Raw genomic sequence first — 25,205 nt, 5'->3', positions numbered from 1 at the left:
CTTGCTACCTACAAATCTTTGGATAGAATTTCAACTACACCAAGTCAGCTTTAAATACAAATACTGAGTCACAGAAAATATGTCATTATGGAATACAAACATGCCAATGTAGATTTATCACACCAAAGTGACCAAATGAAATCCCGTGTACATTGTTTAAAACATGAAAGATTAAAGAACAGAACCTAATCAACGACAGGACTGCAAAGAAGAAATCGAATGCCAGTGAAACAGAACAGCATGACATTTTCTCATATACAGCCAATGCAAAAACATTTGAAATAGCTGTTTTAATCCTTTACTCTTAAACCCTTATTCGACGTCATTTTCAATCCAAAATATATCTAAGTTGCAAAGGTTATTCATAGAAATACATTACTGATCACATGAAAAATGAACAAAAGATTAAAAAGCAGATATACCCTTGTCCTTCCAATTTTTCTTCTGACCATCCATCTCTTGTCACGATCTGCCCTACAGATGCAATTATCAATTATGCATACCAGCAGAAAAGCTGCAACTGCAAAAATCTACCCCCTGAGACATGAAATACCCGTTTCCTCAACCGAAGCCTGCAGTCTCCTCTGCTGCACAACTGCAGCAGGACTGAAGTCACCTGACGCCTTCTGGGTGTGGAACAGTCTGACGCAGTGCAATCTGTAACTAGGCTACGAATGCCCAGGCACTACCGCCTTCTTCAGTCTGCTTATTGTTCTAGTCTTTTGCTTGTTGCTCACACCCAATGGAGCTACTTTTGTAGGGTGGGGTGGGGTGGGAGGCAAGCTACCAAAAGAAAGGAAAGAAAAGAGGGTTGTTCTGGCAGAGTTAATCACTGAATATATCTGTAATACACTTGAAGACCACATTCGGTTTTTGTTATTTTTTCTTGACAGGGGAATTATGCTGCTGCTTTCCAGCCTCATTTAAAACTTTAAAATTAATGGTTACCTGATAAGATAAAAGTGGACTGATCCAAAGAAGGGTAACAGCTTAAATTTCGAGTCTTGGAAATGCACTCTCTTTTTACTTTCTCCTAAATTATCAGCATTTTGCCCCCTTATGAGGGTATGACAAGAGAAGCTCAAAAGTTAAATTATTACTGTTTCTTGAATATAAATTATTTAAATAGAAAAAAGTTTTTATTCTATTTCAGCAATCTATTTCTAATGTAATGCTATTTTTTCTTCTTTTGCAATTACAGAAATCCAGAGACTTGCAAATATACACTTATTTGTAATCACCACCTGCTCCAACTCAATCTTTCAATAAATATCTATTAGACACCACTGCAGGTACTATTAATAGACTCTTTGCTTGAGGAGAAATATTCACATGCTAATTATATCATTTGCTTTGGGAAAGTGACATAAGACCAAAATAAAATTTTACTGATAAATACAAAAACAAATCCAAGGAATTTCTAAAATTTTTATTATAAAATTATAAAACTGACATTTCACAACTGGTTTAACTAACGCTATCATTTGACTTTAGCAGAAAAGGCAACATATATTTTTAAATGCTTTATATGCTGAAGTATAAAGAATGGAGCCTATGCAGCAAACTACATACTTCAGAAGATTAGCTACACTGAAATAATATAACATATATATAATATATTATATATATATATGTATATATATTAGAACTTGCTGTAAAACTGGGGCTACAAAAAACCCGTGATCATAACAGAAGTGGCCTGAATAAAGAACTCAGTCCTTTCCCTCTCTGCCTCTCTAACTCCAAACACAAATAAAGCGAAGCAATTTTTAAAGAGAGTTTAGTATTCTCAGATCAAAAGTTAATATTCACCTTTAAACTCTCCTCACTGGACCCTTGGATAATATGATATTTGAGAACACTGTCACCAAGTCATATCATGGCTGAAAATCTTTGGCCTCTTCCTGCAGTAGTTAGGAAATGAATAGTTCCAAACTATTCACTAACTATGTAACAGTTCCAAAGCAGTATTTTCTAATAATGAATTCCTTAAGACTGAAGGCCAGTAAATACTTTAGCATTAGAAAAATACACTCAAAAACATCGCCCAAACACTGTTTTCAAGTCAGAGATTACTACACTAATAGGAGAGGGAAAAAAGAATTCTTGAGACAAAAGGTATTTACCATTCATATTATTCACATCGTCTGGTACTTGACTTGGTTCAATCTAGGACTTCAGACAGTAGAGGTCTGTATTTTGGAGCAGGCAGCAATATGTAAGCTGTAAGACCTCTCAGGCCACCTCTTGCAAGATATTCCTCCTTTCCATTTCTTTCCTTCCTCTAATTCTGAACCTCAGAAAAACTCAAGTTTTTGTTTCGCTTTGTTTGCTTTGTGATGTTTAGAGAGGAAGGCAAATAAGGTGAGAAAGAAGGGATCATTTGGGTTGAAGTGCTACTCTCTAAACTGGCAGTTGCTGGTATACAATTCTTGATAACCAAAAAAATTATTTCTACTTTCCAGCAATAGACAACAGGAATTTGTAATAAAAAAATTATAGTTACAGAGTAGTTTTAAACTTACTTCAAAATTTAATTATTCTGAGCTATACAAAAGTATGAAACTAAACATATGCCCATTACTGAAAGGGATTAAATTATAATGCTTAACACCATACGCTGTAATATAATGCCCTCTATGGACTGAATTATAGCACTTCAGCATTAATTACTGAATTGAACCTAAGACATGAACAAAGACTGTATTCTAGAAAATGAACAAGCTAAAAATAACCAAAAAATAATGAACATTATAAGGTTATAAACAATTTCATATAAGCTGCTAAAAATGAATACTACAAACCATAAAGAAATTGAAAGTGATACTATTCAATGACAACTAAATAAATGTTGATTTCTTATAATCCAAAATAGATAATACAAAAGATCCAAAGTATTTTAAAATTTGGAATTAAACAGTCATTAGGTTTTGAACAAATCTTTGAAAACTTTTAAGTTTTCACTAAATACATGTTTGGGGGAATCTTCAAGGTCACTTCATAATGTTTATCATAGCATGATTCAACCTTTTGTTTGATTCAATACGTTGTGCCTGAATTAAAAATCCTCTTATATATAAAGTCATTTCAAAGTCATTTCTTAGTGTGAAGCAAATATGCACAACTCACTAAACTCCTTTGCCCAACTGAATACTGTGGATTATAGAGCAATCCACAGATACCCTTTTCTGTCTCCAACACTAGATGGCACCAACACCCACAGTACAGTTAACTGTCCAACCCAAGACATGCAATCTGGCAAAAACTACTCACTTTTCCAGCTCTTTCCCAGGATTGATTGGCAGTCAGGAACTAGATCAGAGTACCATGGGAAAAGGAAAGTAACTCTAACACCAAAAAACATGTGGAATAAAACGATTTCTGAAGGGAATTCAAAATCCATTTCAAACAGATCAGAATTAAACATAAAGAAAGAAAGTGAAGTCACTCAGTTGTGTCTGACTCTTTGCAACCCCATGGACTGTAGCCTACCAGGTTCCTCAGTCCATGGAATGTTCCAGGCAAGAGTACTGGAGTGGGCTGCCATTTCCTTCTCCAGGGGATCGTCCCAACCCAGGGATCGAACCCGGGTCTCCTGCATTGCAGGCAGACACTTTACCATCTGAGCCACCAGGGAAGCCCAAACATAAAAATGAAGCTATAAATTAGTAAATAAACTAAAGTTTATAAATATTCCCATATGAAAACTGAAAATATCCACTAAAATGTAAAGTAAAATAAAATTTAGAAAACTAAGGGAAAACTATGAAATGACAAAATTTTGCATCTTTGTACTGTATACAAAGAACTCTCAAAATCAGAAACAGGTGATTCTAAATTTTAAATGGGCAAAGGGGATGAACAGGCACTTCATACAAGAAATACAAATAATCGATAAATATGTGGAACACGTTCACCTTCACTAATAATCAAAGATCAAAACAGCAAGATAGTTACTTTAACCTGTCAAACTACTAAAGTTTTTTTTTTTTTTTTAAAAGCCAGGTACACAATGTCTGGAAGGATACTTAAGAAGCAACTCCTAGTAAATGACTCTAGGAAGGTTCACTAGGCAGCTGGTTAAGACAGGGAGAAGACTTACTGTAATTGTACTTTTTGAACTTTGCATGATATGTAAGTCATTAACTATCAATTTTTTATAAAAATATTAATAAATATTAATTTTGGTAATCAACAGAGCAATGGGTTTTCTTACTATTAGAAGGGCAAAAATTAGTACAAGTCCTGACAAGGGATTAATCTCCAAAATATACAAACAGCTCATGCAGCTCAATATCAAAAAACCAAACATCCTAATCCAAAAATGGGGAGAACTAAACAGACATTTCTCCAAAGACGATGTAAAGATGGTCAACAAACACATGAAAAGATGTTCAACATCGCTAATTATTAGAAAGACACAAGTCAAAACTACAATATCACCTCACACAAGTAATAGTCATCATCAAAAACAAAAAATCTACAAACAATAAATGCTGGAGAGAGCGTTGAGAAAAGGGAACCCTCCTACAGTGTTAGTTATGGAGAACAGTATGGTGGTTCCTTAAAAAACCAAAAACAGAACTACCATATGACCCAGCAATCCCACCACTGGGCATATACCCTGAGAAAACCATAATTCAAAAGGACATATGCACCACAATGTTCATTGCAGCACTATTTACAGCAGTCATATGTGGAAGCAACCTAAATGACCGTCAACAGAGTAGATAAAGATGATATGGTACATATATACAATGGAATATTACTCAGCCACAGAAAGAACGAAATAATGCCAGTTGCAGCAACATGGATGGATCTAGAGATCGTCATACTGAGTGAAGTAAGCCAGAGAAAGACAAATATCATATACTGCTTATGTGCTTACATGCTAAGTCACTTCAGTCGTGTCCAACTCTTTAAGATCCTATGGATTGTAGCCCGCCAGGCTCCTCCATCCATGGGATTCTCCAGGCAAGAATACTGGAGTGGGTTACCATGCCCCGCCTCCAGGGGATCTTCCCAACCCAGAGATCAAACACACGTCTCTTACATCTCCTGCACTCGCAGGCAGGTTCTTTACCACTAGTGCCACATGGGAAGCCCCATATTGATTATATGCAGAATCTTATTTTTTTTTTAAAGGTACAAATGAACTTATTTACAAAACAGAAATACAGACAGACATGTAGGAAACAAACTTACGGTTACCAGGGGGAAGGGATAAATTGAGACTGGAATTGACATATACATACTACTACATATAAAATATATAATAAGGACCTATAGTATAGCACAATGAACTCTACTCAATACTCTATAAAGACCTACATGGGAAAATAATCTAAAAAAGAGTGGGTATATGCATAACTGATTCACTTTGTTGTACACCTGAAACTAACACAACACTGTAAATCAACTATACTTCAATAAAAAATTATTTTGCAAAAAGTTAGCCCAATATCCGAAACACAGTAGAAGCTCAAAAAAGGTATTGTGTTTACTATACCTAATTTGCTATGCAACCTTGGGAAAGTTTCTTAACATTCCTGGACTTAGGTTTTTTCATCTACTAAGTGATTCCTGCTTTTAGATTATGATGAAGACTAAATGAGATGACTTCTGTGAAAGTTCTTGGTGCTTAAAAGATTTCCCATAAATGGCAGTCCCTCCTTTCCAGGTAAAATGCAAATAATTTGGCTTTTCTTGGCCGTTCAAAATACTTAGTTTAAAAACATCCCAAATAGGAAGAAAAACTAAAAGTGAAAGCGAACTGAAATAAATCTAACTTTATTTCAAATGAGTAGGATAACCACCCTGGAGTGGGAGAAAGTGGAAGGAAAAGGGAAAATAAAACCAATCCAAGTAACTGGGCAGGGCTGAGGCAGGTGGATGTGAAAAACAATCCTCTTCATTATTTTATTATAATGATATTATAAAACATTCTAAGACTATTGTAGATGCATTCAAGGATTAAACAAATTAATAAGTGTGAGGAGTCATGTTCTCACTATAGAAAAGTGTTAAGTCACTCAGTCATGTCCAGCTCTCTGCAACCCCACAGACTGTAGCTTGCCAAGCTTCTCTGTCCAGGGAATTCTCCAGGCAAGAACACTGGATTGGGAAAGCCATTCCCCTTCTCTTCCCGACCCAGGGATCGAACCTGTGTCTCCTGCATTAAAAGCAGATTCTCTACCATCTGAGGGAAAATACAAGTGTGAAATGAGGGAAGCAAGAAACAGTACTCTAGGAATGTTTTGGATATGGAAGTATATATAAACTCATGACTTCATAAATACACGGATGTACTTATGTTTATTCGTATGTGTGTATACAAGTATTTCCTCCCTCTGTCCATTGAAAGGGTTAAAATGCACAGATCCCACAGGAGCAAAGTACAACTCTTCGTACTTTGCATCCAGCTCTTGATCACTGAAAGGAATCAGGGACCCTTGGAGAAACTGCTGACTTTGTGGCTGGGACAAAGTGGGTAAAAGATGAGCCTACAAAATTTTGTTATGTTAGAAAGTAGGAAGTGTTTCCCTCTTCACTTAAAAGGATAGCTTCATGTCACTGAGCCAACTCGAAGGAGAGCCTTTCAAATCTGGGGCAATTTATAACCAAAATAATTTAAGTATGGTAATGATTTGTAAACCATTAGGGGAAAAGAGAAATTCATGGATCCACACTGATAATTAATTAGTCAATTAATGGAAAAAGAGATTTCTCACTAAGAGTAGAACGCCAGAGTTGACTGACAAATGTGGAGTAAGTTTTAGAACTGGAAAATCATCTTTTGCAAATCTAGTGGCAAAGAATCAATCAATCAAGATTCATCAACAGACACTAAATCTAGGGAAAGAATTTTAATAAAGGGCAGGATATTTGCAGTGTCACCCGTCAGCTGTCACGAAGGACAATAATTATATAAGGAAATAAGGAACCACTTGACCAAATGGCCTAAATTAACCTCATCAATGAAGGACTGATGGATAGTAGGTACCTCCAGATTGACATCATGAGAGGGGCACTACATCATCTTCATTTTGGCCATGAATCATAACCTCAATCTAATCACTAACAAACATTACACAAATGCAAAAAAAAAAGAAAACCCAAGGAATTTTCTACTAATAAGAGAGAAGGGAGAGGGTCTGTGTTCTTCAAAAATGTTAGTCATGAGAGAAAGACTGGATATGCTGCAGATTAAAGGAACCAAAGGCAACATAAGAACTAAATATAAAACTGGACCTTGCAGTAGAGGACACTAGGTCAACTAACAACTGGAATATGAATGGTAGGTTAGAAAAAGTACTGTTACCAACGTAAATTTACAAAATGAATAGCTCTACTGAGGTTACGTAAGAGAATATCCCTTCCCTTTTTGAAGTATTTAGGGGTAACACAGAATGTACAGAACTTATCTCATGGGCTCTGGAAAAAAAGGTATATTTATGTATCCATTGTCTAGTTATTTAAAAAAAGAGATTATAAATAATAAAGCAAATGGGGAAATGTTAGTAGGTAAATTTAGATGAAAAGTAAAACACATTCTTTGTACTTTTATTTTTGCAATTGTTTTTAAGTTTGAAATTACTCCCAAATGAAAGTTGCTTTTAAAAAAGCAATTATCTTAAAAACTCAAGTGATACCATAGGTTTTCTAAAAATTCAGCTTAATTCCAGTCACAGAAAATTTAGCATTTAATGTGTAATAAACCCTCTTTTAACAGTTTTTCATTTTAGTCCTGAATAAACCTGATGTTTCTTTTCACTGAGTCCCTCATGGCCAGTTTGCAAAATTCATCTGTCCCTAGCTTCGAGTGAGTAAGTTTCTACATACTGACCATAGTACCCACACATTGCCCCCAAAATATCAAAACAGGATCTGGAAAACTTCTATCATATTTATATAAATGAATAAGTCTATATGTTTACTCACATTTGCTAAGTCTAACTTTTAAAGTAGCATCTCTTTGTGAAGTCATTCCTAATATCCCAAGGTAGAGAGAGCCTTTGTGCCCTTAGTATTGTTAATGATCTTCCAATCATTATACATTTATAAATCCCTGAACTGTCACTCTATGCCAAACTGAGACTTCCATTCATCATCTTAGAAAACATTTCAATTGTCATCTGGTAGTGCTATCAGTTAACTATTCAGAAGTTTCACTATATGGGTCTAAATTTAGGAGTATAAATTAAAGCAATTATTAAAATATTTTAACTTAGATATTTATATTTAAAATAAGTGGAAAGTGTAAAATTAAAATGCCAAGGATAATCATAACATCTCTTAAGCAAAAAATGAAAACCATCAAGGTACCAAAAGCATAAATCTTTAGCCACAAATCTTTTTTAAAGTAAATAAAGAACATATATGAAATGCTCAGCCTCTAAATAATGAAGTGCAGTGAAGCAAAAAATAACATAATGAACGTTCATAATTATGAACTGAGAGAAACCAGTATTTACATTTCATTATTAAGTATATACTTTGAGGGAATTTCCTGGTTGTCCAGTGGTTAGGACTCTGTGCTTTCACCACATCCCACAAATAATGCAGTATGGCCAAAAAAGTAAAAAGAATACAGCTTGACTGAACCAGATAAAGGGCATGAATATAAAAGGCAAAGAGAAGCTTTAAAAAATGGTCCAGACTCATAAGTAATCAAAAAAATTCAAATTAAAACAAAAAAAATGTTTCCTTTATTTTTCAAAAGGGCAAAAATCATTTAAAAAATAAAAAAGCTACCACTTGTTGAATGCCTATATACACCAGGTAATTTCTAGGCCTTTTAAAAAAGAACATTTAATACATGTTTTTATTTTACAATAGTTTTGGATTAACAGAAAAATCACAAGAATATTATAGAGTTAGCATATACCCTGTACTCAATTTCTTATTATATTACTATTGTACACTTGTCATATATAATTAGTCAATAGTGATACATTTTTATTAACTAAAGTCCATATTTTATTTGGGTTTTCTCAGTTTTCACATAATGTCCTCGTTCTGTCCTAGTATTCCATCCAGGCTATCACATTACATTTAATCATAATGTCCCCTTAGTTTCTCAGACTTCATTGTTTCTGATGACCTTGACAGTTTTGAGAAGTACTAGTGACATTATTTTGTAGGATGTCCCTCAATTTGGTACAGACTATCAACATAGCTTATCACTGTGGATGTTAACCCTGGTCACCTGGCTGAGGTAGTGTTTCAGGCTTCTCCACTATAAATGACTCTTTTCCTCCCTTTTCCATGTTGTACTCTTTGTCATACTGAGTGAAGTCAGATAGAGAAAGACAAATATCATATGATACCACTTTTATGTTGAATCTAAAAAAAAAGTGTACAAATAAACTTATTTACAAAACTGAAATAGTCACAGATGTAGAAAATAAACTTGTGGTTATGTGGGGGGGGGCAGTTAGGAAAGGGGAAGGATAAATTGGAAGATTGAGATTAACATTTACACACTACTATATATAAAATAGATAACTAATAAGGACCCAATGTATAGCACAGGGAACTCTACTCAATATGCTATAATGGCCTATATGGGAAAAGAACCTAAAAAAGAGTGGATATATGATATATAGAACAGATTCACTTTACTGTACAACCTGAAACTAATACAATAGTGTTTATCAACTATATCCCAATAAATATAAAAAACAGAAAACAAAGCAAAAAAATACAGTGTGATAAAATACCTTATCATCAAGGGAAAAGAAGACTAGCATTCACTTTTCTCCTAATTAATTTTATCTAAAAATATCAACAAGGCATCAAAGTCTGCATCACATTTTGCTCATTTCCTTTGCTGATTAAAATCAGTCTTTTTTTCCCCCAATTAAAATTGAATCCTGCCTATAAATGTCATTTTAAGAAAACTAGGAGAACAAATTGGAGATAATAAATTATTTGAGCAAGTTTTATTTATTATTTAACAGTGATTAATGTTTTCATGTTTAAAAGTATATTCAGTATTAAGACATAGAAATTAAAAAAAAAAAAACTAGATCACAAACGAGGATGCAGAAAATCATTAGCCCTCTGAGAATAAAGATGACCATTACAACTCCCTTCCTTCTGACAAATTCTCAATCTTTATCTTAACTAAGCCTCTCCAGAATTTGATAATGTTGATCAATTCATCCACCTGTAACCCTTCCCCATAGTTGATGTCTATGGCTTTAACTACTGCCTCGAGTCCACAGTAAATACATGCATACAGTTAAGGTCTCTCTCAAGAGCTTCCTATGTATAGTATCTCTCATTCTTGGATGTCACATAGGTACCTTAATTACAACATTCTAAGAACTGAATTTTTATTGGTCATCTGGTGACGTGGATGAACCCAGAGTCTGACACACAGAGTGAAGTATGTCAGAAAGAGAAAAACATATATATGGTATCTAGAAAAATGGTACTGATGAACCTATTTGCAGGGCAGGAAGAGAGTTGCAGTCAGAGAACAGGCTTGCAGACACAGTATGGGAAGGAGAGGGTGGGACAAACTGAGAGAGTATCACTGCCATATATACACTACCATATGTAAAACATAACTAATGGGAAGCTGCTATATGACATGAGGAGCTCAGCTCCATGCTCTGATGACCTAGGGGGGTGGTATAGGGGTGGGTGGGAGGGAATATACTATACATACAGCTGATTCACAGCAGAAACTAACAAAACACTGTAAATTATACTCCAATTAGAAAACATTTTTTAAAAGCATGCCTTGCACGTGAATAATCTACAGATAATATATACCACTACGTATAATAAACACTGAGCACTCTTAAAAAAAAAAAACAACTGAGTATTTTCTCCCATTAAACCCACTTTATTTTCTCATGTTTCCAACTCAGTTTCTCATACTGCCATCCAAGTATCTGCACATCAAAGGAACCCGGGTTCCCCAGAGTAAGCTTTAACTCCTCCCCTTAGCTTCATGTCCAATTCCAATCAAACACTATTACGTCTCTGTGCCCATCCCACTGCCTTAATGTTCATGATCTCCCCTTTCTTTGATTATAGCAACAAACTGTAAACTGGTCTCTGCCACTAGCACTACCTATCTCCAATGCCTAAGTACATTCAGTAAACTCACAGTAATCACTACTTATTTTTATAGAAAACACATCTAAATTAGGATGCTAAACAAAAACAAATGCACAAATTACACAAATCAGGTACGTGGGAAATGTGGAGTCAAAAGAGAAAAATGAGAATTAGTACTTTCCAGGAGAATTAATAGCATACCTCAAAGTACACTTCAACAAAATGTCTAATATTCAATACGTTTAACTTTACACCTATTACTGGAATTACTGCATTATATTGAAATAGTACAGATAAGTAACAGAAATGTTCTTTCCTTAAGATTTTAAAATGAAGACATTTCTGGGGAAACAAAAGTAAATATATCTGAAAATACTTCGTTTTTAATACCTCTTGCTCGTTACTCTATTAGGAAACACTAAGGCAAAAGAGAAGAAAGAAACAGACGTTGAAGTCAATTCTAATAAAATTTTGTTCCAGTTCTGTGGTGCAATATAAAAATTACCAACAAATAATTATTGGCTAGTTAAGAGCAAGAGTGAGTGATGAGTGCAAGGGGGGTAAAAAAAAAGCACTAAAACCTTTAATTGAGCCACTAAAAAGAATTCTTACCGATGGAATATATTTAGACCCTATAAACATGCTACACAAAAGAATGTCTTAAGTCACAAGGTGGCAAGAAAGCACAAAATAACGTATGGATTGATTACCTGAAGTTTTACTCAGCTCTGCTGAAAATATAGCAGATGGTGATCTTCGCTCTTTTTCTGAATCAGAAGGAAGTTTTTTCTCAGCTTCTTTCATAAGAACTTTGGGTTTTTCTATGCTGCCTCTCTCTGCTTGAGCATCCAAAGCAGAAACATCTGGAGGCAGTACGGGCACCTTTGAAACATCACCCCTATCTTTGGAGAACTCATCTGGGACATGAACTTCTTCCTCTTTAGGTTGTATACTCTTGAAAGAAAGGTCATGGGGCAATCCTGCACAAGCCAATGACCCAGCTCCATCCTGGATGTCAGCAATTTCACTTTTGTGGGATACTTCTAGGTCAGTGTATTCCCTGGCTAATGTAGGAGAAGAATCTGCTTTAGAACTGACAAAGGTAGGGAACTCATCTATAATCTCAATTGGAGATGAATCTGAAAATGTTTCACTTTCTCTTAGGTTTGCTTCCTGAGCAATGAATAAGCCATCACTTGAATAAACTGCAGTATTAAGCTCCTCCATCTGCAAAGGGATTTTCTCCTTGTGGGTCAATGCTGAAACTTCATCAGGTGCTAAGTTATCTTTTGTGATGCTTAAACTGGGCTGAAAAGACTCCAAATACGGTTTTCCTCCCTCAGGTGGTGGTGAAGCACTGAGTTTTCCCTTATTTTCATGTCCTGTCATTGACTCAGATGAAATTTCAATGAGATTTTCTTTCACAAGTATTACAGCTTCATCTTGTTTTTGTGGAACTTCGGGTATTGAATCATCACTAAATAAGTCAACTGGTTCAGAATCGGGGGAGGAATCTTCTACTAGCTCAGAATGCTCGGGCACTGGCTGTGCAACTTCTGCTACTTTTGAATAACTAGAGAAATCTGGAGTTGGTTCAGTAGAGATCTTTGTTTCTTTAATTAAATCACATGCAATAGATATATAAGGAGCTTCTGTTTCCTGAACAGCTACACTAATACTTTCAGGCTCTGTGATTTCTTCATTCATTTCTGATTCTTTTTTTAGTGATACATTCATGGCCTCCTCATATGGTGGGGGATTTTCAGGCTCAAACTTTATGCTTTCATAATCAACTGAAGGAGGAGCTTCTAATGGTGATGAACTGAGCTGCACTGCAGAAGCACCAGCGCTAGGAACTACAGAATTTAATGGTGCTTCCATGACAATGTCAGGCAAAACCGGTGAAGGAGTAGCTTCAGATTCTTCAAAAGATGGGCAAAGCTGTGCTACAGGGTAAAGTGACTCCTGCACAGCTCCTGAAGTTTGAACCAGGTCCATTTTTGTTTCAAAGGCAATTTTTGTACCAGCAGCTTCATTCAACTCACTTTCACATGCTTCCTGAACCAAATCTGGGGTTAGACCTTCAGGCATGTTTGCCGCTACTTCCTCGGTCACCTTTGACACATGATCTGTTGTAACGTAATCTGTTTTAGAATCCTGTGCTGCCACAAGGAAAGGGTTTGATGTTTTGGCGCTTGCATTCTTCTCTGTTACAATTTGTGCCTTTTTTTCTTCTATCTTTTTTTCATCTGTCTTATTTTCCGAAGTATGATCTTCCAACAATGGAAAAATGTTTGTTGAAACATTCTCAGTTGTTGTTGGGTTAAAGGGAGCACACGTGATGTATGCTCCTGAACCACCTCTTATAGCTTCTGGTGTACTGGGAAATGAAGTGTCATCATTACTGCTTTCACTATCTTTTTCATGATTTGTTTGTTCAAGGCTATCTGAAAAACGTTTCTTATCCACTTTACCTTCCAATTTGCTCTCTATATTACCTCCAGCAGCCAAAACATCACTATCTTGCTTGTAAGTATCTTTCACTTCCCATACTTGCTCAAATGGTTTGAAGTCTGCATATTCCTCCCTCACAGAAGCTTCTGCTGCAATTCCCTTTTCATTAAAACTGTCCTTTGTTTTTTCTGGAGAGAGAACTCTATCTTCTTCAACTGATTTCGTAAGGACTGTAGGCAGCTCCTTCTGAGTATGAAGGATGTTACGACTAACCAAGTCCTCTTCTTTATCTTTACTCCTCACAACTATTTCGTCCCTAGGACTCGCTACTGTTACGGCAGGTTCTGCTTTTTGAGCGCCACTGAATGATGATTCCATTTCTGAGTATTCCAATTCTGAAAACTCTGTTAAATTTCTCTCTACAAATGGATTTTTTGTCTTCTCTGAGAATGCTTTAGAAGCTTCATCTGAAATTTCTGGAAGTGTTCCTTCAGTGGGCAGTACTGCTGGTAAATCACCAAGGTATTCACGTTCTTTAAAAGAAGCAGCTGAGAGAGGAGATAAAGAAGGAAGAGAAGCAGCAGTTTCAAGCAGGACAGATGGAAAATCCTCTTGACCAGCAGAAACAATGTTACCTGGCTTCTCCTTCAAATCCATAATTTTTTCTGTGACCATGGACAGAAAGGAAAGTTAGAGAATGCCAGTGCTCTGATGCTAATGCTCAGAGTTAATGCAAGTTTTATGACAGATTCAAAAAATAGTGTTAGTAAGGACTTACTGTTAACTAAAATGCTAATAACATTTAGTTTATAAATAAAAATCAAGTAGACTGAATCATTATTGAAAAAATTAAAGCTATGGTCAAAAAACATGTGCACAATTATAGAGGCAATTATATGCCATGCAAAGACATCAAGTCTTTGAGAAAAACCTCAAGTAAAATTAACTAAGAAAAACTACTATTAACTAGTCTTAGAGGAAGAAATGAGCATTTGAGAAGAGAGTTTGACTGACAATACAGGAAAGAAGGGGCAATGGATAATTAAATGCCATAGACTGGCATTCTTTTCTGTGAAAGCCTGTCAGCTATAAGAAAATAAACCGTATTTGGAGGAAATGACTAGTCAATAAGTAAACATAAATCAAGGGTCCAAGAATTCCTTACACATTTCCAATTATTAATCAAGTTTCTGCCCATTTCTCTCGGATACAGCATATAAAATGCAAATTTCAACTTGGTCAGTACACAAACATTCTTGGAATCATGCTAATCTTTAGTAAATTCAAACTACTAAGCATAGAATTAACAAAACTAAAAAGTTAAAGTTAGAATATACAGAAGATAAAAGGCTAGCAGAAAGAACTTGCCTGCAGAGGAGTGTATCACAGGCTCAGATGCAGCAGGAAGAGCAAAAAGTGTCTCATCTGAAAAACAAATAGAATATAACCTCAGCAGAAATAAAGATAGAGCTGGAAGGAGACTAAAGAGGAGCAAGCAAGGGGTTCAGTTTGTAATGAGTTAACACAAAACTTTATCAACAGAGAAAAAGTCAAGATGGAAAGGAAAAAGTAGTACCATTAGTAGTTCCAATTAATCCAAATTAAATTATAATTTACAAAATTGATTAAATGATATCCATAGAACCTATCATTTCTCAAGAGGCAATAACATGTTTATGTTAAAGAAACTTCATGAATCATCATGGCTTTAATACACTAATCTTTTCTATTGGCCTATGTTCAATTTAGAAGAACACTTTCAGAAAATCATGCATATTCTCTATTTGTTATTCTAAGTGCTTTACATGATGCAAGAACTCGTTTTACTTCTTATAATTCTACTGTGACAGTGTTGTTAATATCCCATTAAACAGATTAAAAAACTGAGAGACAGACAAATTAAGAGACTCACTCAGTACATAAATAACAAAGACCCCGGCAATACGTAAATAGTAAGACTTCCGAGTTCCCTTTCTTAACCAATATATGCCGTATGTTATAAACTGTATTTCCCCCCAAATTCATTATGTTGAAGCCCTAAGGCCCAGTGAGTAGTGTTTGAAAATGGGGTCTTTCAGAGGAATACATGAGGTCATGAGGGTCGGGCCATGGTCACACGAAGAGGTCACATGAGCAAACAGTGAGAAGGCAGCAACCTACCTACACGCTAAGAAAAGAGGCCTTGAATGAAACCTAACTTTCCCATGCTTTTAGTCTTATGACTACCCAGTCTTCAGAACTGTAAGAATTGAAGTTCCCTTGTTTAAGTTACCTAGTCTATGGTGTTTTGTTATGGCAGCCCACAGACTAATATACTACATATTGGTATATTAACCTTGTACAATGTCATTTTATACCTGCTGGTGGGTAATCTTAAGCAAAAGATCTGCGGTTTACACTAGAGAAAGGCCCCTAACAAAAGACAATTTGAACTAGTTTGAAAGATGACAGGAGGTATTTCTTTTGCGTAGAGGACATAATAAATTTGGACACTTCTACTGGGAAGGACAAGCTAGACAAGCCTGATCAATAGGAAAAAAAAGAAATCAGAGATGTGGCTATCATGAACAAAGACTTTTCTTCCAAGGTTACTCCTCTCAATGAATTCAAAATGTCACATAAAATTTAAAAACAAATTCATCCTAGGTATGATACCTAAAGGATTCTTAGGGCTTCCCTAGTGACTCAGTGGTAAAGAATCCGGCTGCCAATGCAGGCGACACAGATGGTTTCAATCCCTGATCTGAGACGATCCCATATGCCGCAGAGCAACTAAGCCTCTGTGCCACAGCTATTGATCCTGCGCTTTAGAGCCTGAGGGCTGCAACTACTGAACCTGCATGCTGCAACTACTGAAGCCCACATGCCCTAGAACCCATGCTCCAAAAGAGAAGCCAGCAGAGAAACCGGTGCACCGCAACTAGAGAGTAGCCCCCAATTACCAAAACTAAAGAAAACCTCACACAGCAATAACGACCCAGCACAGCCAAGATAAATAAATAAATAATTTTAAAAAGAAATAGATGCTTCTTAGATTGATGGTGAGGTGAAATCCATGACAAGCATTTAAAAGTCTCCTATAACCCAGAACCATAGGCTGGATTGGCCACTCATCCAAACCAGTGAGACAATTTGCCATATGAGATTTTATAAAATGTACATATATGCATGGGCTTCCCGGGTGGCTCAATGGTAAAGAATCTGCCTGCAATGCAAGAGCTGCAGTTTGATACCTGGGTTGGGAGGATCCCCTGGAGGAGGGCATGGCAACCCACTGCAGTATTCTTGCCTGGAGAATCCCATGGACAGAGGAGACTGGTGGGCTACAGTCCCTAAGATCACAGAGTCACATACAACTAAAGCGACCCAGTGTGCACACATATGTATACACACTTTATTTTTTATTAATACTTAGCATTTATTTCACGCTTACTGCCAGGCCAAGGACTTTTCATACTTACTTAATCTACACACATCAACCCAATGAGAAATATGAGAATTTTTACAGATGACGATCTAGTAGCTTGCTCTAAATTACACAACAGCCTAGATTTAAAGTCCACGCTCCTGCTTCAGTGTACACACTTTAAAAAGATGACTTCTGTAATTTTAGTTAAATTAGTTTCTCATTTGTAAAATAACAATTTGAAAATTCCTTTCGGCTAAGATAATGAATTAAAATGTTGTACAAAACTGAGATTTGGGGGTCAAAGAAAAGAACCAAATAATTACACAGCTGCTGCTGCTAAGTCGCTTCAGTCGTGTCCGACTCTATGCGACCCCATAAACAGCAGCCCACCAGGCTCCCCCATCCCTGGGATTCTCCGGGCAAGAACACTAGAGTGGGTTACCATTTCCTTTTCCAATGCATGAAAGTGAAAAGTTAAAGTGAAGTCGCTCAGTCATGTCCGACTCTCAGCGATCCCATGGACTGCAGCCTACCAGGCTCCTCCATCCATGGGATTTTCCAGGCAAGAGTACTGGAGTGGGGTGCCATTGCCTTCTCCGAATTACACAGCTGCTCCATCTAAATAAAAGGTAGTAAATTCCTAACAAAATGGTTGTTTTTTTTCTTCTAGACAATATTGCTAAAAACCAACTAATTCAGAGACAGTCTATTTGGAAAGTGAACTAGAAACATGTTACATTAAAATTACAGGAAAAGCAAAATATATCTAAAATTGTGCCAAAAATTTTAAGTACTTTTTTCAAAATATATCCTTACTGCTATCCAGAATCACTCTTACAGTAAGAATTGTATTTCTGGCACTTTGTCAAGTAAGAAAATTTACAAATTGGTAGTTGAAATATTCACTAAAAAAATCCCCATTTGTAAAATGAGATTCAATCCAAAATTAGCCACAAAATAAGTACTCCATTTCTGAAAGTGCTTAGGGAAAATAATCCAGAAGAGATCACTAACATTTGGCCCTGAAGAAGAGAGCTGCTCAGAGACTCTCACTAAGGCCCACTATGAATAATGGGATCAAACTGCCTGGGTCCAAATCCCAGATCCATCACTTATAAATGTACAACCCTGAGAAAGTTATTACTGAACCTTTCTGGGCTTCATTTCCTCATATGAAATAAGAAACTCAAAAAGTTGTGAGAGAAGGAAAGGGAAAAAAAGAAACAACTCGCTCTAAGTCACACTGCTAGGACACCAGAGAGCTGGGATTTGAAAAAGTTCTCTCAAGCTCAAGTGCTTTATCTTCTGAGGGATGTATTTATGCACAAATGCAATTGTTGTAAATTACATATTCCTAGTTGATCAGCACTGTTTGTGCTCCTGAAACAAGAAAAATTGTCTCCCAGCAAATACCTTGTAATTATCCAAAATATTTGACTGTTTGCTTCTACTTCACAATGTAACATCTACACTACATAAAACAATCTATAAATTCAATGTAATCTCTATCAAACTACCAATAACATTTTTCAGAGAAGAACAAAAACATTTCACAGTTTGTATGGAAACACCAAAGACTCCGAATAGCCAAAGCTTGAGAAAAGAAAACAGAGCTGGAGAAATAAACCTTACTGACTTCAAACTATACTACAAAGCTACAGTCATCAAGACTGTATGGTATTGACACAAAAACAGAAATATAGCCCAATGGAACAAGATAGAAAGCCCAGAGATAAACCCATGTACCTATGGGCACTTTATCTTTGACAAAAGAGGCACAAATATAAAATGGAGAAAAGATAGCTTCTTTAATAAGTGGTGCTGGGAAAACTGTATAACGACCTGTAAAAGAATGAAACTAGAATATTTCCTAACACCATACCCAAATAAAAACACTCAAAATGGATTAAAGACTTAAATGTTAGGCCATAAACTATAAAGCTCTTTGAAGAGGAAAACATAAGCAATACATTCCCTAACATAAATCACAGCAAGATCCTCTACGACCCACCTCCTACAGTAACAGAAATAAAAACAAAAATAAACAAGTGGGACCTAATTAAACTTAAATGCTTCTGCACAGCAAAGGAAACAATAAACAAGATTAAAAGACAACTCTCAAAATGGGAGAAAATAAGTGCAAATGAAGCAACTGACAAAGGATTAATCTCCAAAATATAAAAGCACAAATCCGAAATAAAAAAACTCAATATAAAATCACAATATAAAAGCTCAATATCAGAAAAACAAAAACAGCCCAATCAAAAAATGGGCAGAAGACCTAAACAGACATTTCTCCATAGAAGATATACAGATGGCCAATAAACACATGAAAAGATACTCAACATCACTCATTATTGGAGAAATGCATATCAAAACTATAATTAGGTATCAACTCACACCACTCAGACTGCCCATCATCAAAAAAAAATCTACAAACAACAAATGCTAGAGGGCATGTGGAGAAAAGAGAACACTCCTGCACTGTTGATTGGAATGTAAAATGATATAGCCATTATGGAGAACAGTAGGGACATTCCTTAAAAAACTAGGAATAAATCTATCACATGACCTAACAATCCCACTCTTAGTCATATACTCTGAGAAAACCACAATTCTAAAAGAGACACATGTACCCTAGTGTTCACTGCAGCACTAGCTACAATAGCCAGGACATGGAAGCAACCTAGATGTCCATTGACAGACAAATGGATAAAGGAGATGCAGTATATGCATACAATGGAATATTACTCAGCCATTAAAAAGAACGAATTTGAGTTACTTTTAGTGAGCTGAATGAAGCTACAGCCTATTATATAGGGGGAAGTAAGTCAGAAAGAGAATAACAAATATATATTAACACATATGTATGGAAACTAGAAAAATGGTATTCATGAACCTATCTGCAGGGAAGAAATGGAGACACAGATGCAGAAAACGGACTTGTGGACAGAGAGGTGGATGAATGGAGGAAGTAGCATCAACACTATATACACTGTCAAATGTAAAACTACTGGTGGGAAGTTGCTCAGCTTGGTGCTCTGCGATTAACTAGAGGGGTGGGGTGAGGGGACAGGAGATATACATACAATTGTAGCTGATTTGAAATTGTATGGCAGAAACCAACATAATACTGTAAAACAATTTTCTTCCAATTAAAAAGCTAAAAAGGAGTCAAAAATAAAAGAATGAGATTTTTTTTTAATGAGAAACAAAAAACAAAGAAACCAAAACCTTAGTCATCAATCTCATTTGTACTACTTGAACAGAAAGCCAGAGAAATAATAAATATTAGGGACTTAATTATATCCAAACTAAGTAAAAACATAATGGCATATTGAAAAAACAAAAACAAGTTTTCAGTAAATAGGTAAAAGGAATCTAGAACTCATTAAGTCTCTCCCCTCCAGCCATCAAAAAGGACGATTCGGTTTATTTTCTTGCTCAAAAGACATTTACAAGCTCCTGGTTATACACTGAATTATACCAAAAGCTCTTAAGACATATTAAGGCCTGCGCTGAAAAAGTGAAAGTGTTAGTCACTCAGTCATGTTTGACTCTTTGCGACACCACAGACTGTACTGTAGCCCTGCCAGGCTCCTCTGTCAATGGAATTCTCCAGGCAAGAATACTGGAGTGAGGCACCATTCCCTTCTTCAAAGGATCTTCCTGAACCTGGGTCTCCTGCATTGTAGGCAGATTCTTTACCATGTGAGCCACCAGGGAACTCCCAATTTAACTGTCCAAACTCAACATATTATCTACGCCAATCAAACAAACTTCTTCCTATTCAAACCCATGCTTTGCTCTCCTGCATATCTGAATATTGACATCCAGTAATACTCAAATTCACCATATTCAGCCCCACTAACTTTCTAAAATATACTCAACCTTATTTTTGTTAATCCTCTGCATTTTTACTTACCAAAGCTCAGAGTAACTTACTCAAAGTAACTTATTCAAAGCTTAGTTAATAACGACAAAGCTAGAAATTTGAAATTTAAACTATAATCAGATATACACTCATTTCCTTATTACCCTCAGTAAAAGGAACAGAATCACTAAATTACTTATAATAAGAGTATGAAAGATTTCCAAATGATCTATTCCTCACATAGGCCCTAGTGCTAGATTCTTTCCCTTACCAAAGCCTAAAACTAGAATGTAAGTTTAGACTAACTGCCTCAGGACTACAAACTTTGAATACTAATTACTTCTACCAAACAATAATCAGTTTCAAAATAAAAATTCACTAGCAAGATTTAAGTAAATCACTTCTCAAAAAACTAAAAATGGCATTATCAATTTTGACTTTGTTACTGGTAAACTGGAAAAACATATACGCTATCACAATCTCTGGAGAAGGGCATGGCAACCCACTCCAGTATTCTTGCCTGGAGAATCCCAAGGACAGAGGAGCCTGGTGAGAGTCCATGGGGTCGCAAAGAGTCGGACACAACTGAAGCAACTTAGCACGCATCACAGTCTCACCAACGTCTACACATTCGTACGCGGTTTCCCCTGACACATTTATTTCAAAACCAACTGGTCAGTAAAATCATACCTAGTTTATAAAACAAGGAAAATAAACTGCATTTTAAAATCATGGAGAAGAACCTCTGCTTCTAGCTATGAGAGTAATTTTATTTTATTCCAACATAAACAGCTATAAAACTGGGCAAAATATATGAAGCAACTGTCCTGAGACACTTGACTACAGGCAGCACAGGAGTATAATTCCTAAGAAGAGGGGAGCACACCAGCCAAGTGCCCTGACTTTCTGAAGGCACTTCCTGTCAATAGCACATAGCAGAGCCACCCAAGGATACTGCACTCTTGCTGAGCAGAGGAAGCTATTGAGTTGTCTGGAATTTGTGGAGCAGGGTGACATACAAAGGAAAGCTTCAAAGAAAAGGAGCTCCAGAAATCTAGACAGATGTTCCCTTTAAACCTTTGGCTGAACACAATGCTGCACATACACATCACAAGACTTACCAAGACCCAGCAGACTAATCTATGATCAAACTGTGAACCGAGTGGATATTCTGGAGGTCAGACTGTGCTGTAAGACCTGACCTAAAAGTGTTGGCCAGTCACAGTGGAGAGAGTTCATGAACATCCCAAGCATAAAAATAAGATTCCAGAAAAGGTACACCTTAAGACTGGGACTGCTGCTGCTGCTGCTAATTCACTTCAGTCGTGTCTGACTCTCTGCGACGCCATCAACAGCAGCCCACCAGGCTCCCCCGTCCCTGGGATTCTCCAGGCAAGAACACTGGAGTGGGTTGACATTTCCTTCTCCAATGCATGAAAAGTAAAAAGTGAAAGTGAAGCCACTCAGTCGTGTCCGACTCTTAGCGACCCCATGGACTGCAGCCTACCAGGCTCCTCCATCCATGGGATTTTCCAGGCAAGAGTACTGGAGTGGGCTGCCATTGCCTTCTCCGAAGAGTGGGACTACGTAACCCTAAAGTAAGGGAAACTCTAGGTCAAGTAAGAAAATATGGCTCATGGGCCAAAGCTGTATTGGAAAAAGTCCATTCATGTGTCATTTTGCCTATGGCTACTTCTACACTATAAGAGCAAAGAGGAATAGTTCAGTTCAGTTCAGTCACTCAGTCGTGTCCGACTCTCTGCGACCCCATGAATCACAGCACGCCAGGCCTCCCTGTCCATCACCAACTCCAGTTAGATAGAACCTATATGACCTGCAAGCCTGAAATATTTACTACTTTGCCCTTAAAGAAAAAGTAAATCACTGCTCACTCACTCACTTCAGTCGCTCAGTCATGTCCAACTCTTTGCGACCCCATGAATCACAGCACGCCAGGCCTCCCTGTCCATCACCAACTCCCAGAGTTCTTTCAAACTCATGTCCATCAAGTCGGTGATGCCATCCAGCCATCTCATTCTGTCGTCCCCTTCTCCTCCCGCCCCCAACCTTTCCCGGCATCAGAGTCTTTTCCAGTGAGTCAACTCTTCGCATGAGGTGGCCAAAGTATCGGAGCTTCAGCATCAGACCTTCCAATGAACACCAGGACTGATCTCCTTTAGAATGGACTGGTTGGATCTCCTTGCAGTCCAAGGGACTCTCAAGAGTCTTCTCCAACACCCACACAAATTTTAAAATCAAGACTTGAAAAGATCAAAGTGATTTGTCAGCAAACCAACTGTCTGCCAAAATGAAACTATCACCATATCCATGACAAGCAGTATAAAATTTAAAAAATTACTGGACGAGAAGCAAGAAAATATGAGAATAAGAAAAGACAGCCAATGTAAACAAAAAGAAATAGTGTAAATGTTGGATTAATGAACATTAATTGGAAATTAAAATAGCTTTCAAAAATTCCTAAATATGTACAGTAAAAGACAAACATAATGAGTGAACAGAGAATCTTGATAGAAAAACAGAGACTAGAAAAAGAACCAAACGGAAATGCTATAACTGAAAATTATATTATTCTAAAGAAAACATCACCAGATGAGCTTAAAAGCAGATTGGACAATGAAGAAGATAAGATCAATAAATTTAAACAAAAAGTAACAGAAACTTTGACTGTGTCGATCACAATAAACTGTGGAACATTCTGAAAGAGATGGGAATCCCAGACCACCTGACCTGCCTCTTGAGAAACCTGTATGCAGGTCAGGAAGCAACAGTTAGAACTGGACATGGAACAACAGACTGGTTCCAAATAGGAAAAGGTGTACGTCAAGGTTGTATATTGTCACCTTGCTTATTTAACTTATATGCAGAGTACATCATGAGGAACGCTGGGCTGGAAGAAGCATAAGCTGGAATCAAGATTGCCGGGAGAAATATCAATAACCTCAGATATGCAGATGACACTACCCTTATGGCAGAAAGTGAAGAGGAACTCAAAAGCCTCTTGATGAAAGTGAAAGAGGAGAGTGAAAAGGTTGGCTTGAAGCTCAACATTCAGAAAACAAAGATCATGGCATCTGGTCCCATCACTTCATGGGAAATAGATGGAAAAACAGTGGAAACAGTGTCAGACTTTGTTTTTTTGGGCTCCAAAATCACTGCAGATGCTGATTGCAGCCATGAAATTAAAAGACGCTTGCTCCTTGGAAGGAAAGTTATGACCAACCTTGATAGTATATTAAAAAGCAGAGACATTACTTTGCCAACCAAGGTCTGTCTAGTCAAGGCAATGGTTTTTCCCGTGGTCATGTATGGATGTGAGAGTTGGACTGTGAAGAAGGCTGACCGCCGAAGAATCGATGCTTTTGAACTGTGGTGTTGGAGAAGACTCTTGAGAGTCCCTTATACTGCAAGGAGATCCAACCAGTCCATTCTAGAGGAGATCAATCCTGGATGTTCATTGGAGGGACTGATGCTAAAGCTGAAACTGCAATACTTTGGCCACCTCATGCGACGAGTTGACTCACTGGAAAAGACTCTGATGCTGGGAAGGGTTGGGGGCGGGAGGAGAAGGGGACGACGGAGAATGAGATGGCTGGATGGCATCACCGACTCTGTGGACATGAGTTTGAGTGAACTCCGGGAGTTGGTGATGGACAGGGAGGCCTGGCGTGCTGTGATTCATGGGGTCGCGGAGAGTCGGACACGACTGAGCGACTGAACTGAACTGAACTGACTGAACAGAAACTACCCAAACTGAAGCACAGCATGAAGAACAAAAAGCTGGGGGGGATAAATGAACAGTCTCAATAACGAGATAATCAAGCAGTTAAAGCATATGTAAAATGGAGTCCCCCCAAAAGGCAATAATATAGGAGGGAAAAAGTACGATTATAATGGCCTAAAATTTGACAATCGTGATAGAAAATATCAGCCACTGAAACTCAATGAACTACAAGCAGGATAAACGCAAAACCACAAAGAGATAACTGCAGAGATCAAATTACTGAACACCAAAAACAGAGAAAAATCTTAAAAACAAAGGGAAAGGGCAGGCGAACAATATTAAGAATGACTTGACTTTGCAACTGGAAACAATGTAACCCAAAAGATAGAACATTCTTTAAAATGAAGAAAAAAAAGTGAAAACCTAGTGAACTGAGTGCAGTCAACCTTTTGTTGTTGTTCAGTCACTAAGTCATGTCAGACTCTTCGTGACCCCATGGACTGGAGCACGCCAGGCTTCCCTGTCCTTCACTATCTCCCAGAGCTTGCTTAAACTCACTTTCATTGATTCAGTGATGCTAACCAAACCACCTCTCCCTCTGTCACTCCCTTCTCCTCCTGAGCTCCACCTTTTCCCAGCATCAGGGTCTT

General features: G+C 37.1%; 1 protein-coding gene across 4 annotated transcripts in view; it reads right to left on the bottom strand.

The window, feature by feature from the left end:
• RTN4 (reticulon 4) overlaps positions 1 to 25,205 on the bottom strand; it is a 71,706-nt gene that overhangs the window by 34,280 nt on the left and 12,221 nt on the right. The window contains exons 2-3 of one of the 4 annotated variants that reach the window (XM_055400990.2): positions 14,899 to 14,955; positions 11,787 to 14,195 (exon numbers count right to left, since the gene is read on the bottom strand). The exons of 1 other annotated variant lie outside the window; for it this stretch is intronic. In XM_055400990.2, the coding sequence (XP_055256965.2) occupies positions 11,787 to 14,195; positions 14,899 to 14,955 (2,466 nt within the window). Of the gene's footprint in view, positions 1 to 422; positions 620 to 11,786; positions 14,196 to 14,898; positions 14,956 to 25,205 lie in introns of those variants that run through there. 2 more of the 4 variants (XM_088841462.1, XM_088841464.1) reach the window with 2 other exon arrangements.

The sequence above is a fragment of the Moschus berezovskii genome, chromosome 11 (assembly GCF_049115385.1).
Source record: "Moschus berezovskii isolate FMDL1 chromosome 11, NW_MosBer_1.0, whole genome shotgun sequence".
In the NCBI taxonomy this organism is placed as follows: Eukaryota; Metazoa; Chordata; class Mammalia; order Artiodactyla; family Moschidae; genus Moschus; species Moschus berezovskii.
This window is presented reverse-complemented; position numbering and strand designations above follow the sequence as displayed.